The following is a 13,272-nucleotide window of genomic DNA, read 5'->3' on the forward strand; positions in this document are numbered from 1 at the left end:
GAAAGCTATGGCAGAACAATTGTATGGTCCATTTCCATCACCTTGTCCAACAAGGAGCACCCTGTTGGGACTTCAGCTTATAATGTAACTTGGAGGCAAATGGGAAGAATTCCTACTGGCGCGCTGACTGGTATGCCCTTCAGGTTCCAGCAATAAGATCTTCAGGTCTATGAACCTGTCTGGTTCGTGCACTTTGTCTATTTGCCTACATGATAACAATGACAACATTTCAAAAGTAATTAATTGGCTGTGAAGTGCTTTAGGACATCCTGAGGGCATGAAAGGAGCTATGTAAATACATGTTTGTTCTTTGTTACAAAGTTTGCCTTTAGAGATTTGATTCTGTTCCAATCGTTCAACATCAGGAGTGTCAACTTGGTCAGAGGCACCTTTTATTTTCTCCTTGTCCCCTCAGTACCCTATAAAGTCACTAGTTTGTCAGTTGACATTTGATATGTGGGTTTGAGCCAGCACTGGCCAGACAGCAAGCACCAGAAATTCCTCCCAAGTGGTGAGGTGTGTGGTAGTGTAGTTCATTGCTACCATCTTTCTGACCATATCACGAACACAATATACTGCATGAGATGATGATTTCATCAGTTAGAGATCCAGAGCTTCAGCATCAGCTGCCTTTCCCTCTAACCCATCCATGGTATGTGATATGTCCCTAGATATGTGAATGTGTTATTATCCACACCTTGCAGGTAATGCCTTTCAGTAGCTGTCATCCCAAGACTTGAATGTCCACATCAGCCATTTAGTGCACATCAGCCTTCAGGTTAACTGGAGGACCGAAGCAGGACAGCTATGGCATGCCTGCCTCCTTGATGTTTTGTAGTTTCTAGAAAATTGTTTAATTATGAAAGGAGCTTTTTAAAAAAAAATATGTACAGCACCACAAACTTAAATATTTCTATAAGTTGTAGTTTTATCTGACCACTCTGACCCACTTCTAATTAGAATTATGCCAACCAGGTAAAGGTAGCATAATTATTAATGTGCAAATTAGAGGGAAAGTTCATATCTGTATTAAGTTACATGATATGATTTTTGATTAGATATTTTTACCCATCTCAGTGGGATTATAGTAGCTACAGCAGTCAATGAAAAACTATTGAAAGTGTAAAATTGTTTCCTTAATCTTATCACAGCTTCAGAAAGGATTATTAAATCTGAGCAATTTGAAATGGTATTGAAAACAAAGCAATGTTAATTCATTAAATCATTTTGCAGTTGCTGATGACTTCAAGCATTAAAATTGCACAACCTTCAGTGTTTTCCAAAGCCTTTTAGAACAATACACTGGCATGTAATACAGAATGCTAGTTTCTTGAAGGAAATTATTGCATTAAAGTGCAGATGGGCAAAAAGTCTAAGAAGTGGGCAACACTTACTATTAATAGTGTGAGGATGTATTAAAATCTGTTTTTTCTAACTGCTAGTTATTTAAATGCTCCTCATGCAAAGTGTTTATCTATTTCTGCACTACCTCATCTTTAGTGTAAATTGGGGATGTCATTCTAAAATCAGAGTTTCTCCTTTTTCAATGTAAAGCTTTTTTGTTTACATCTGCTCAGATCCATAGTGTTGCACTTGAAATGATGTAAAGATTTTGCAAGTAATATTTTTCTATTACCCCAATCTAATATTGGAGCCTGTTGTCTTTCTTGACTCTGGATAGTATTAGATTAAAAGAGACTTATGTTGTGAAGAATAGTCGTAAGCCTGAGTATTGGAAGAGTTTAGAAACCAGCAATGGATGACCAAAAACTTGATGATAGGAGAAAATAGAATGAGAGTAAACTTGCAAGAAATATAAAAACAGATTCTACAAGTATGTAAAAAGTAAGAGTAGCAAAAGTAAGCATTGGTCCCTTTAGAGGCTGAGACAGGTGAAATTATAATGGGGAATAAGGAAATGGCGGAGACTTTAAACACACATTTTGTATGAGTCTTCACAGTAGAAGACACAAAGCATACCAAAAATAGTGGAGAACCAAGGGGCTAATAAGTGAATAAGAATAACTAATCAATAGAAAAAAAAGTACTTGAGAAACTAATGGGACTAAAAGCCAACAAATCCCCTGCATCTGATGGCCTATATCTTGTGGTTCTAAAAAAAAAGGTGGCTGCAGAGATAGTGGATACATTGGTTGTGATCTTCCAAGATTCCCTAGATTCTAGAATGTAGATTAGAAGGTCGCAAATGTAATCCTGCTATTCAAGAAAGGGGGGGGGGGGGGGGGGGGTGGGAGAAAACGGGTAGCTACAGGCCAGTTAGCCTGACATCAGTCGTTGGAAAAATGCTGGAATCCATTATTAAGGAAGTGCTAACAGGGCACTTAAAAAGAAAATCATATGATTAGGCAGAGATTTGGCTTTCATGGTTTTATGAATTGACAAATTTGAGTTTTTGGAGGATATAACTAGCAGGGTAGATAAAGGGGAACCAGTGGATGTAATGCATTTGGATTTTCAAAAGACATTCAAAAAGGTGCCACCTAAAAGGCTGCTATGCAAGATAAGAGCTCATGGGTTGGGGGTAATATATTAGCATGGATAGAGGATTGATTAATGGACAGAAAAGAGTCAGGATAAATGGGCCATTTCACAATCTACATTAATGACTTGGATGATGTGAAGGGGTGCAATGTATCCAAGATTGCTGACGATAGAAAGCTAGGTGGAAAAATCAGATGTGAGGAGTACACAGACCCTGCAAAGGAATAGAGAGACCAGTTAAGTGAGTGGGCAATAAGGTGGCAGGTGGAGTACAATGTGGGGAAATGTGAGGTTACTCACTTTGGTAGGAAGAATAGAAAAACAATATTTTTTAAATGTGTTCAGAGAGATTTAGGTGTCCTTGTACAGGAAACATAGAAAGTTAGCATGTAGGTACAGGAAGCAATTAGGAAGGCAAGGAGATTGGAGTACACGAGTATGAAAGTCTTACGACAATTGTACAGGGGTTTGATGAGACTACACCTGGAGCACTGTGCACAGTTTTGGTCTCCTTATCTGAGAAAGAACATGCATGTCTTGGAGGCAGAGCAACGAAGGTTCACTAGATTGATCCCTGGATTGAGGGGGCTGTCCTATAAAGAGAGATTGGGCCTATACTCTTTGGCGTTTAGGAGAATGAGAGGTGGTCTCATTGAAACATACAAGATTCTGAGGAAGATTGACCAGGAAGATGCTGAGAGGTTGTTTCCCTTGGCTGGGGATTCTAGAACTATGGGCAGCGTCTCGGGATAAGGGGTTGGCCATTTAAGACTGATGAGAAATTTCTTTTGAGGGTTGTGAATCTTTGGAATTCTCTACCGCAAAGAGCTGTGGACGCTGAATCGTTGAGAATTTTTGAGGCTGAGATAGATTTTTGGACTCTAGGGGAATCGTGGGATATGGAGATCGGGCAGGAAAGTGGAGTTGAGGTTGAAGATCGGACATAATCTTATTGAATGGGGGAGCAGCTTCGCGGGGTCATATGGCCTACTCCAGCTCCAGTACTTATGTTCTTGTTTTCTGATCCTAATCTCTCATTGAACTGAATAGATACGCCATAGAAAGGAAATAAACCGTTGACAAAAATGAACTGAATCTTCATAATGTTAAAATTGAAGTACTGACGGTTGACAGAAGTTGATAGTTGGACAAGAAAATAAAAATAATAAGAACATAAATAGGAACAGGAGTAGGCCATATTGCCTCTCCAGCTTGCTCTGCCATTCAATAAGGTCATGGCTGATCTCCGACCTCAACTCCATTTCCCTGCCTGATCCCCATATCCCTTGATTCCCCAAGAGTCTAAACATCTATTTATCTCAGCCTTGAATATACTCAACGACTGAGAATCCACAGAGAATTCCAAAGATTCACAGCCCTCTGAGTGAAGAAATTCCTTCTCGTCTCAATCTTAAATGGCCGACCCCTTATCCTGAGACTATGCCCCCTAGTTCTAGACCGGGGAAAGAACCTCTCGGCAGCTAACCTGTCAAGCCCCCTGTATCATTGAAGTCCAGTTATATACATGAATATACCGTTTCAGGATTTAGTTGCCAGGTGAGGTTTTTTTTGATTCGGAGAGCATGAATAATTTATTAAATGTAGCAGAGGTTTTCTTCAAAATACTTAATATCTTTGTACTTGCTATCTAAAAGATATTCTGAAGCAGAATTGCAGAAAGATGGTAGATTTCTTTTGTCATAGCCAAAGCAGTAATCAGCAGCTGGGCTCATTGCTAAAGAATCACTCCTTTGTCATTCTGAAGTATAATAATCTTGGCTTTTTTTAAACGGGTTGCAAATTTTTGTACTTTGTGATATGGTTGGTTTCACTGGAATGGTTGTACAGTAGTTATACAGAAAATAAAAGTAATAAGATCATGGGAGCATTAATAGCTAACTTTTGGAATAACTTGTGTTCAGGTGTCTGATTATTGATATGGTGTGGAAAAGATCACTAACTGTCATTGCAGATTGCAACCAAATCTTCCCACCTTGAGATAGAGAGGAAAGAGAAACATTTTGACTTTTCTGTAGATAAATTGAGAGATTGTGTTCCTGAATATCTCACCAACTAGGTATTGCTTAATCTGTTTTTGTTTTAAACATGTTTAATATATGCACATAATTTGCTTATCTACACACATTGTGTATGTTAACAGTTTAAAAACTGATAACCTCCTATCTGTGTCATTAGCTTTTGGAAAAGCACTTTTCGCTTAGTGTGCAGCAGTCCATAGCAAGTAGTCAAATTTTCTGGCTTGAGAAGCTCCTACCGTAAATAGAGTTGCTTCATAATACATCAACTTCAGGGGAGCAGAGACCCAAAATGAAGGGTTTCCAGAAACCTGAAAATATTATGTGTAGGTGTGTTATACTAAAAGGTAAAAAAGAGGCTGGTGGTGCTTTTTGTCTTTTTAGGAAGGGTGAGATGAGGAAGTGCTTTTATACTGAGTACGAGGCTTGCCATGCTGCCAACATAAATCTGGACATATCATTTCATGGCTGCTTGGTTAAACATGCTCTCGAGTACTAATTTGAGTAGTAGCAACAATTGCAGTGCATTCCATTCATATTTGGGGTCCAATGAAATGAGTGCTGTAGGTGATGGCATTTGACATTGCTGTGAAATAACGTAAATGTCATTGGCACAGTATGGAGAAGCAATTAAGTGTGAGTAGCACATTGTGGTAGAATGTTGCTATTTTACAATGGTTTTTTTGTGACAAATGTTGAGGATTACCAAATAAAATTGAATTTGGATAGTTTCAGTGGAATCTCTTATAAACACAAGTGCTTTCATATATTAGCATTAAAACAGTATGCTCAAATATTCCAAGAGCACCCTAGATGTTCATACTATGGAATCACAGAAGTAGTATTTCACTATTTAAAGAAATCTGACAACCAAGTTTTATCAAGCAAATTCAACATGTAAATTTGCCATGTAGTATTGGACAGCCAATTGACTGTACCTGAAGGCGCTTTTTCATTAGACTAGTTTGGCCTGAGCATATTTGCTAGCACATGAACACTTTTTTTCTTTTGTGCCGGTTTGCTTCTGTCATCTCTGCTCCTGTAGTTATTACTTTTGCTTGGGTACACCTCCATAGTTTGCAGTCTTGGTGAGCCTTGTCAGTGAGTTGGCCAACTATTATCCATGGAGGCATCACAGCTGACTCCAGTTGAGCTCTTGCCTACACTTTATAGCCAATGCCACTGAATATCGATCAAGAACCTTGGGTGTTCTTCTCTCTTTCGATTAACTGGCTGCTGACGAGGATATTCATGTGGAACTGAAAAGATTGTACTTTTTCAGAAAGGTGAAACTGCTTGAATTTCCAGTTAGTTACTGGACCTTAAATCATCTAATTCCTCATTTTTTATGGCAATTTTTGAATTTAGTAATCAGTTTCTCCCCATCCCCCAATGTTCTGTCCTTTTCTTCTCTTAACCCCAACTGCTTCCCTTCTTGACTCTCCCTAAAAGCAGTGAATCTGTTTGCCCAGGAAGCAGCAGCTCTCTGTGCTGCTCACCCAGGTGGCCATGTGTGAGTTTACAGTATCTGTGAGTGGCTTCTTGACAAAGTGTGATCCTGCATACAAACTTTGCACCCATGCTCATTTGGATAGCAATCAATAGGATCTCCTCGGGCTTTCTTCCACCCAAGCACGAGTATGCTGAGGCCAATTGTATCGCCCTAGCTAAGATTTAAAAATACCAAACAAAGCTCTGAATCATTTGAACCCATTCTTGTTACTGAGATTCAAAGGGCCCAAGTTTCGAGCCGCGCCTAGAACGGCGCAGTCCCGACCTGGACGTCCGTTTTTCGCGCCACAAAGTGCACCTAAAAAAACCCTCCGTATTCTCCACCTCCCTGCAGGTCCTCTGGCCCTCGGCGCAGCGCAGCAGGAGCTGTAGGGGGCGGAGCCAGCTCCCTGCGCTGAAAACAGTGCCGGGACCTCTGCACATGCGCGCTACAGTGGGCGCGCAAGTGCAGTAGCTCCAGGTGCCTGAAACTGTGTGGGAGGGGCCGAAGCACGCAGCCCCTAGCCCTGGCCGAATGGCCTCACTGGGGCTGCGAGAATAAGGCTCCTCCCACGGCCAGCTCCTGCTTCCTGCCGACCCGACTCGACTCCCGCTTCCCGCCTCCGGACTGGACCCGACACCGACCTGACTCCCGCCCACCCCCCCCCCCCCCCCCCGGACTGGACCCGACCCGACTCCCACTTCCCCCCCCCCCCCCCCCCCTGCCCCCACCCCCGGACTGGATCTGACCTCCCTCCCCCGAACCGACCTCCTTCCCACCACCCGCCCGACCCGACCCAACGCCACCTACTTGTAAATCTGGTGCTGGGGACGGGCCTTGCCCGAAGTCTCAGGCCCAGCCCGTTCAGCCTCCCCCTCCCCCCCCCCCCCCCCCCCCAATCTCCTTCCTTCCCCCCCCCCCCCAATCTCCTTCCTTCCCTCCCCCCCCCCCAATCTCCTTCCTCCCCCCCCCCCCAATCTCCTTCCTCCCCCCCCCCCCCCAATCTCCTTCCTCCCCCCCCCCCCCAATCTCCTTCCTCCCCCCCCCCCCCCAATCTCCTTCCTCCCCCCCCCCCCCCCAATCTCCTTCCTCCCCCCCCCCCCCAATCTCCTTCCCCCCCCCCCCCCCCCAATCTCCTTCCTCCCCCCCCCCCCAATCTCCTTCCTCCCCCCCCCCCCCAATCTCCTTCCTCCCCCCCCCCCAATCTCCTTCCTCCCCCCCCCCCAATCTCCTTCCTCCCCCCCCCCCAATCTCCTTCCCCCCCCCCCCCCCCAATCTCCTTCCCCCCCCCCCCCAATCTCCTTCCTCCCCCCCCCCCCCAATCTCCTTCCTCCCCCCCCCAATCTCCTTCCTCCCCCCCCCCCCCAATCCTCCTTCCTCCCCCCCCCCCAATCTCCTTCCTCCCCCCCCCCAATCTCCTTCCTCCCCCACCCCAATCTCCTTCCTCCCCCCCCCCCCAATCTCCTTCCTCCCCCCCCCCCCAATCTCCTTCCTCCCCCCCCCCAATCTCCTTCCTCCCCCCCCCAATCTCCTTCCTCCCCCCCCCAATCTCCTTCCTCCCCCCCCCAATCTCCTTCCTCCCCCCCCCAATCTCCTTCCTCCCCCCCCCAATCTCCTTCAGATCCTTCCTCCCTCCCCCCAATCTCCTTCCTCCCCCCCCAATCTCCTTCCTCCCCCCCCAATCACCTTCCTCCCCCCCCAATCTCCTTCCTCCCCCCCCCAATCTCCTTCCTCCCCCCCCAATCTCCTTCCTCCCCCCCCATCTCCTTCCACCCCCCCCAATCTCCTTCCTCCCCCCCCCCAATCTCCTTCCTCCCCCCCCAATCTCCTTCCTCCCCCCCCCATCTCCTTCCTCCCCCCCCCCAATCTCCTTCCCCCCCCCCCAATCTCCTTCCTCCCCCCCCCAATCTCCTTCCTCCCCCCCCCAATCTCCTTCTCCCCCCCCCAATCTCCTTCCTCCCCCCCCCCCCATCTCCTTTCCCCCCCCCCAATCTCCTTTCCCCCCCCCCCAATCTCCTTTCCCCCCCCCCCAATCTCCTTTCCCCCCCCCAATCTCCTTTCCCCCCCCCCCAATCTCCTTTCCCCCCCAATCTCCTTTTCCCCCCCCAATCTCCTTTTCCCCCCCCATCTCCTTTCCCCCCCCCCAATCTCCTTCTCCCCCCCCCAATCTCCTTCTCCCCCCCCCCCCCAATCTCCTTCTCCCCCCCCCCCCCAATCTCCTTCTCCCCCCCCCCCCAATCTCCTTCTCCCCCCCCCCCCAATCTCCTTCTCCCCCCCCCCCAATCTCCTTCTCCCCCCCCCCAATCTCCTTCTCCCCCCCCCAATCTCCTTCTCCCCCCCCCAATCTCCTTCTCCCCCCCCAATCTCCTTCTCCCCCCCCAATCTCCTTCTCCCCCCCCCCCCCAATCTCCTTCTCCCCCCCCCCCCCCCAATCTCCTTCTCCCCCCCCCCCCCCAATCTCCTTCTCCCCCCCCCCCCCCAATCTCCTTCTCCCCCCCCCCCAATCTCCTTCTCCCCCCCCCCCAATCTCCTTCTCCCCCCCCCCCCAATCTCCTTCTCCCCCCCCCCCCCAATCTCCTCCTTCTCCCCCCCCCAATCTCCTTCTCCCCCCCCCAATCTCCTTCTCCCCTCCCCCCCCAATCTCCTTCCCCCCCCCCACCCCCCCCAATCTCCTTTCTCCCTACCCCCCTCCTCCCCTCCCCTCCCCTCGCTGTCAGAAACACAGACACTGACAGACAGAGAATGAGAGACACACACGGACAGAGAGATAGAGACACTCTGAGGGGGGAGGGGGGGGGGGGCGGCATCCCAGCACGCTGTTGGAGGGCTCCCGGTGCTGCAGTCGGTAAGTAGAAAATGTTTTGTTTTATTGATTTTTTTTAATTATTTTTTTTTGCTTGATTTATTGGTTGATTTATTGATATATTTATCATTTATTATTGATGTTGGCTCTTTATTTGTAAAACTGAAGTGTTTAATGTTTGTATACTTCCCTTTAAACCCCCCCCCCCCCCTCCCCACCATTCCCTACGCCTGATTTGTAACCTACGCCTGATTTTCTAAAGTGTAGACAAGGTTTTTTCGAGCGTACAAAAATCTTCACTTACTCCATTCTAAGTTAGTTTGGAGTAAGTTTTCACTGACGAAACTTTGAAAACAGGCGTAAGTGGCCGGACGCGTCCCCTTTTGAAAAAAAATTCTGTTCCAAAGTGAAACTGTTCTAACTGACTAGAACTGGAGCAAACTAAATGACGAGAATTCTGATTTCTAAGATACTCCGTTCTACACCAGTTGCTCCTAAAAAACAGGAGCAAATCATGTGGAAACTTGGGGCCTAAGTTCCATAAAATCTAGTGTCTTGGTTTTACTATAGTAAAATTTCTCAATTTTCATTGTTGACCATCTGCAAAAGATTGTGTGCACTAGTATGTATATACTCCAGGTATGCAAATAACATGATGAATAACAAATAACAAGGTTTTAGGTTTTATGGTAGCATCTACATTTTCTAGTCGGCCTTCTAATATGAAGCTGCCTTATTTAAGTAGATACAAAAATGGTGTTGCATACAGACCAGGGAGATCCCAATATTAATCCCCAATCACTGGTAGAGATGGTGCAGCTGAGCTCACATTTCCACTCCTAATCATTATTTGGCAACTCTTAGTGAAGTGCATATGTGGCTGTCCGGTGAGGATGGGATTGGACTTGACTACTTCAGCCTGCAGTTGAAAAGTGTTCTTGATGTCAAGGTGCGCACATGAAAAATAGCCATTTGAGTGAAGGCGTCTGCAACTGTACCCCAGCAAGGAGTAAGCACTTGCAAGAGACGTGGGATATAGAAAGAGTTGACAGAAAACCTCACTAATGCTCCTGCTGTATCCCTTCGAATTTATGCAGAATTTGCTGTTCTTGATATACCCAAGCAAAAGGTAACTAACTCAAGTACTGCAAAATCATTTTTTATCTAATTGCACCCATACCTGGTCAAATCTCAGAATTGTCAGCTTTTCTCCGAGTATGCTATCTGTGGAAATATCTCTGTCCCATACTTTTTGTATCCTGTTAAAAGGAGACAAAAATGGTTTCCTCGGAAATCAAAACAGCCCTCCGTTCTAATATTTCCATTCCCATTTTTTCTAGTTGTACAATAAAAGTCTGTTCTAATACTATCCAAAATTGGTACCGACAAATAGTATGCACCAGCAATTTGTTTATCATCCTTGCAGAGTCACTAAATAGCAGTCAATTAATGAGTAGCTTCTTTGGATGAGCAATTAAAGCTGTTTATTTGGTTGAATTTACTGTGCTGGAACTGTAGCAACCTATATGTTGACTGGAGTAATGTTCCTCATTTGCAGTTAGGTTTGTAGTGTCAAATGTAATTTCCTATTAAGTCTGAAAAAAATGATTTGGGAATTGTAATCTTGTGTTACCTTACAGGAGGCGGCTGGTTCAGAAGGTGATCTAGGCCTTACCAGACTCGATGAATTTCCATCGAAATGTCCGAGAGGTCAGGCCAGAGCACAAAGGCAAAAGATGGGAAAACCAAGTATGCAACACTCAACCTGTTTAACACGTACAAGGGCAAGTCAATAGAGACTCAGAAAAATGCAGGTGAGCCTATTCTAGTTTGTGTCTAGTTTTGCTTTAAGAGTAATATTTTTGTCGTCTCTTTCCCCATCCTTTTTTTGGGTCTTTGAGGGGACAGGTTGGTGAGCTGCTCCCTTGCCCTCTTCTTGCTGCTCTTCAACTTGACATCAGCACTATATTGATTCACCTTTCCTGTCTCCTGTGGAGGCAGGCAAAAATCGACAATATACACATAGAAACATAGAAAATAGGTGCAGGAGTAGGCCATTCAATGAGTTCATGGCTGAACATGCAACTTCAGTACCCCATTCCTGCTTTCTCGCCATACCCCTTGATCCCTCGAGTAGTAAGGACTACACCTAACTCCTTTTTGAATATATTTAGTGAATTGGCCTCAACACCTTTCTGTGGTAGAGAATTCCACAGGTTCACCACTCTGGGTGAAGAAGTTTCTCCTCATCTCAGTCCTAAATGGCTTACCCCTTATCCTCAGACTGTGACCCCTGGTTCTGGACTTCCCCAACATTGGGAACATTCTTCCTGCATCTAACCTGTCTAAACCCGTCAAAATTTTAAATGTTTCTGAGATCCCCTCTCATTCTTCTGAACTTCAGTGAATACAAGCCCAGTTGATCCAGTCTTTCTTGATATGTCAGTCCCGCCATCCTGGGAATCAGTCTGGTGAACCTTCGCTGCACTCCCTCAATAACAAGAATGTCCTTCCTCAAGTTAGGAGACCAAAACTGTACACAATACTCCAGGTGTGGCCTCACCAAGGCCCTGTACAACTGTAGCAACACCTCCCTGCCCCTGTACTCAAATCCCCTCGCCATGAAGGCCAACATGCCATTTGCTTTCTTAACCTCTTCACATCATGATATGAAATCTTATACTCTTGTCGCATGGAATAGCACATTAGAGCAGCTGTGGCTTTTGATGCCCAACAAAATGTTCCTAATTACTTTAAGGTTGTTCATGTACTTTTCAATCTTCATTAAATTATCTGAAAGCACTAGACTACCGTCGTACTTTTAGGTGTATTCAGATTTTATGCCTGTTATGAAAGAATGATAAATTGCTATAGGACCGGAACATAAATTACCAAAAGAAATGCAGAAATTTAAATTATTACGGTCACATATTTGTGGCAGTTTCGGACTAGTTCTGAGCTGAAAGAAATTCTGTACTGGAGAAGGAAGTTGGTGGTTGAAAATTTAAAGGAAATCAGTAGTGCAAAATAAAATCCCATACCCTTTGAATTTTCATAGTCATACTCTTATCCCTCTGGTCATTGTTTACAGTTGCAGCACGCCATGGATTACAGAGCCTGGGAAAAGTGGCCAGCTCGCGGCGCATACCACCACCTGCCAATCTTCCGAGCCTCAAAGCAGAGAACAAAGGAAATGATCCCAATGTGAATATCATACCAAAGGATGGATCAGGATGGGTCACCAAATCTGAACAGCAAGAGGAGGAAAGGTACAAACTACTTGTCTTCATTGAATTTTATTGCACGAAGCACACAAACTGTAGAAATGAATGAGTACATACTTTTAAGAACACACAAAATAAGAGCAGGAGTAGACCATAAGATCATGGCTGATCAACAACCTGAACTCCACTTTCCCACCCGGTCTCCAAATCCCTTGATTTCCCCTAGACTCCCAAAATCTAGGGAAATGTGAGGTTATTCACTGATAGGAAGAATAGAAAAACAGAATATATTTTAAACGGTGAGAAACTTTGAAATGTTGGTGTCCTTGTGAAAGAAACAGAGAGCTTAGTATGCAGGTATGTTCAGAGACTCCGCATCCACAGCCCTCTGGGGCAGGGAATTTCAAAGATTCACAGCCTCTCTGAAGAAATTCCTCCTCATCTCTTGTCTTAAATGGCCTACCCCTTATCCTGAGACTGTGTACTCAAGTTCTAAACACTCCAGCCGAGGGAAACAACCTCTTGGCATATACCCTGTCAATCCCCTTCAGAAGCTTGTATGTTTCAATGAGATCACCTCTCGTTCTTCTAAACTGCAGAGTGTATAGGCCCATTCTACACAATCTCTCATCGTAAGACAGCCCTCTCATCCCAGGAATCAATCTCGTGAACCTTTGTTGCACCGCCTCCAAGGCAAGTTAAGATAAGGAGACCAAAACTCTGCACAGTACTTAAGTGTGGTCTCACCAAGGCCCTGTACAATTGTAGCAAGACTTCCTTACTCTTGTACTCCAACCCCTTTGTAATAAAGGGCAACGTGCCATTTGCCTTCCTTATTGCTTGCTGTACCCGCATACTAGCTTTGTGTGTTTCACAAGTACACCCAAATCTCTGAACATCAACATTTTAAAGTTTCTCACCATTTTAAAAAAAAATATATATATATTCTGTTTTTCTATTCTTCCTACCAAAGTGAATAACCTATTTCCCTACATTATATCCCATCTGTCACTTAACTGCCCACTCAGTCTATCTATATCTCTTTGCAGATGCTTTGTGTTCTCCTCACTGTTTACTGTCCCACCTAGCTTTGTATCGTCAGCAAACTTGGATACATTACACTTGGTCCCTTTATCTAGGTCATTAATATAGATTATAGATAGCTGAAGCCTCAGCACTGATCCTTGTGGCACCCCTCTAGTTACAGCCTGCCAA

General features: G+C 45.2%; 1 protein-coding gene across 7 annotated transcripts in view; it reads left to right on the forward strand.

Annotated features, from left to right (window-relative positions):
• Nucleotides 1-13,272, forward strand: part of prrc2c (proline-rich coiled-coil 2C) — a 99,179-nt gene that overhangs the window by 16,684 nt on the left and 69,223 nt on the right. For all 7 annotated transcript variants that reach the window (XM_070887364.1, XM_070887369.1, XM_070887368.1 and 4 more), the window contains exons 2-3: nucleotides 10,474-10,647; nucleotides 11,925-12,102. In XM_070887364.1, coding sequence (XP_070743465.1) covers nucleotides 10,533-10,647; nucleotides 11,925-12,102 — 293 coding nt within the window. In that variant the 5' untranslated portion in view covers nucleotides 10,474-10,532. The remainder of the gene's footprint in view (nucleotides 1-10,473; nucleotides 10,648-11,924; nucleotides 12,103-13,272) is intronic.

Source organism: Pristiophorus japonicus, chromosome 8 (assembly GCF_044704955.1).
Source record: "Pristiophorus japonicus isolate sPriJap1 chromosome 8, sPriJap1.hap1, whole genome shotgun sequence".
Lineage (NCBI taxonomy): Eukaryota > Metazoa > Chordata > Chondrichthyes > Pristiophoridae > Pristiophorus > Pristiophorus japonicus.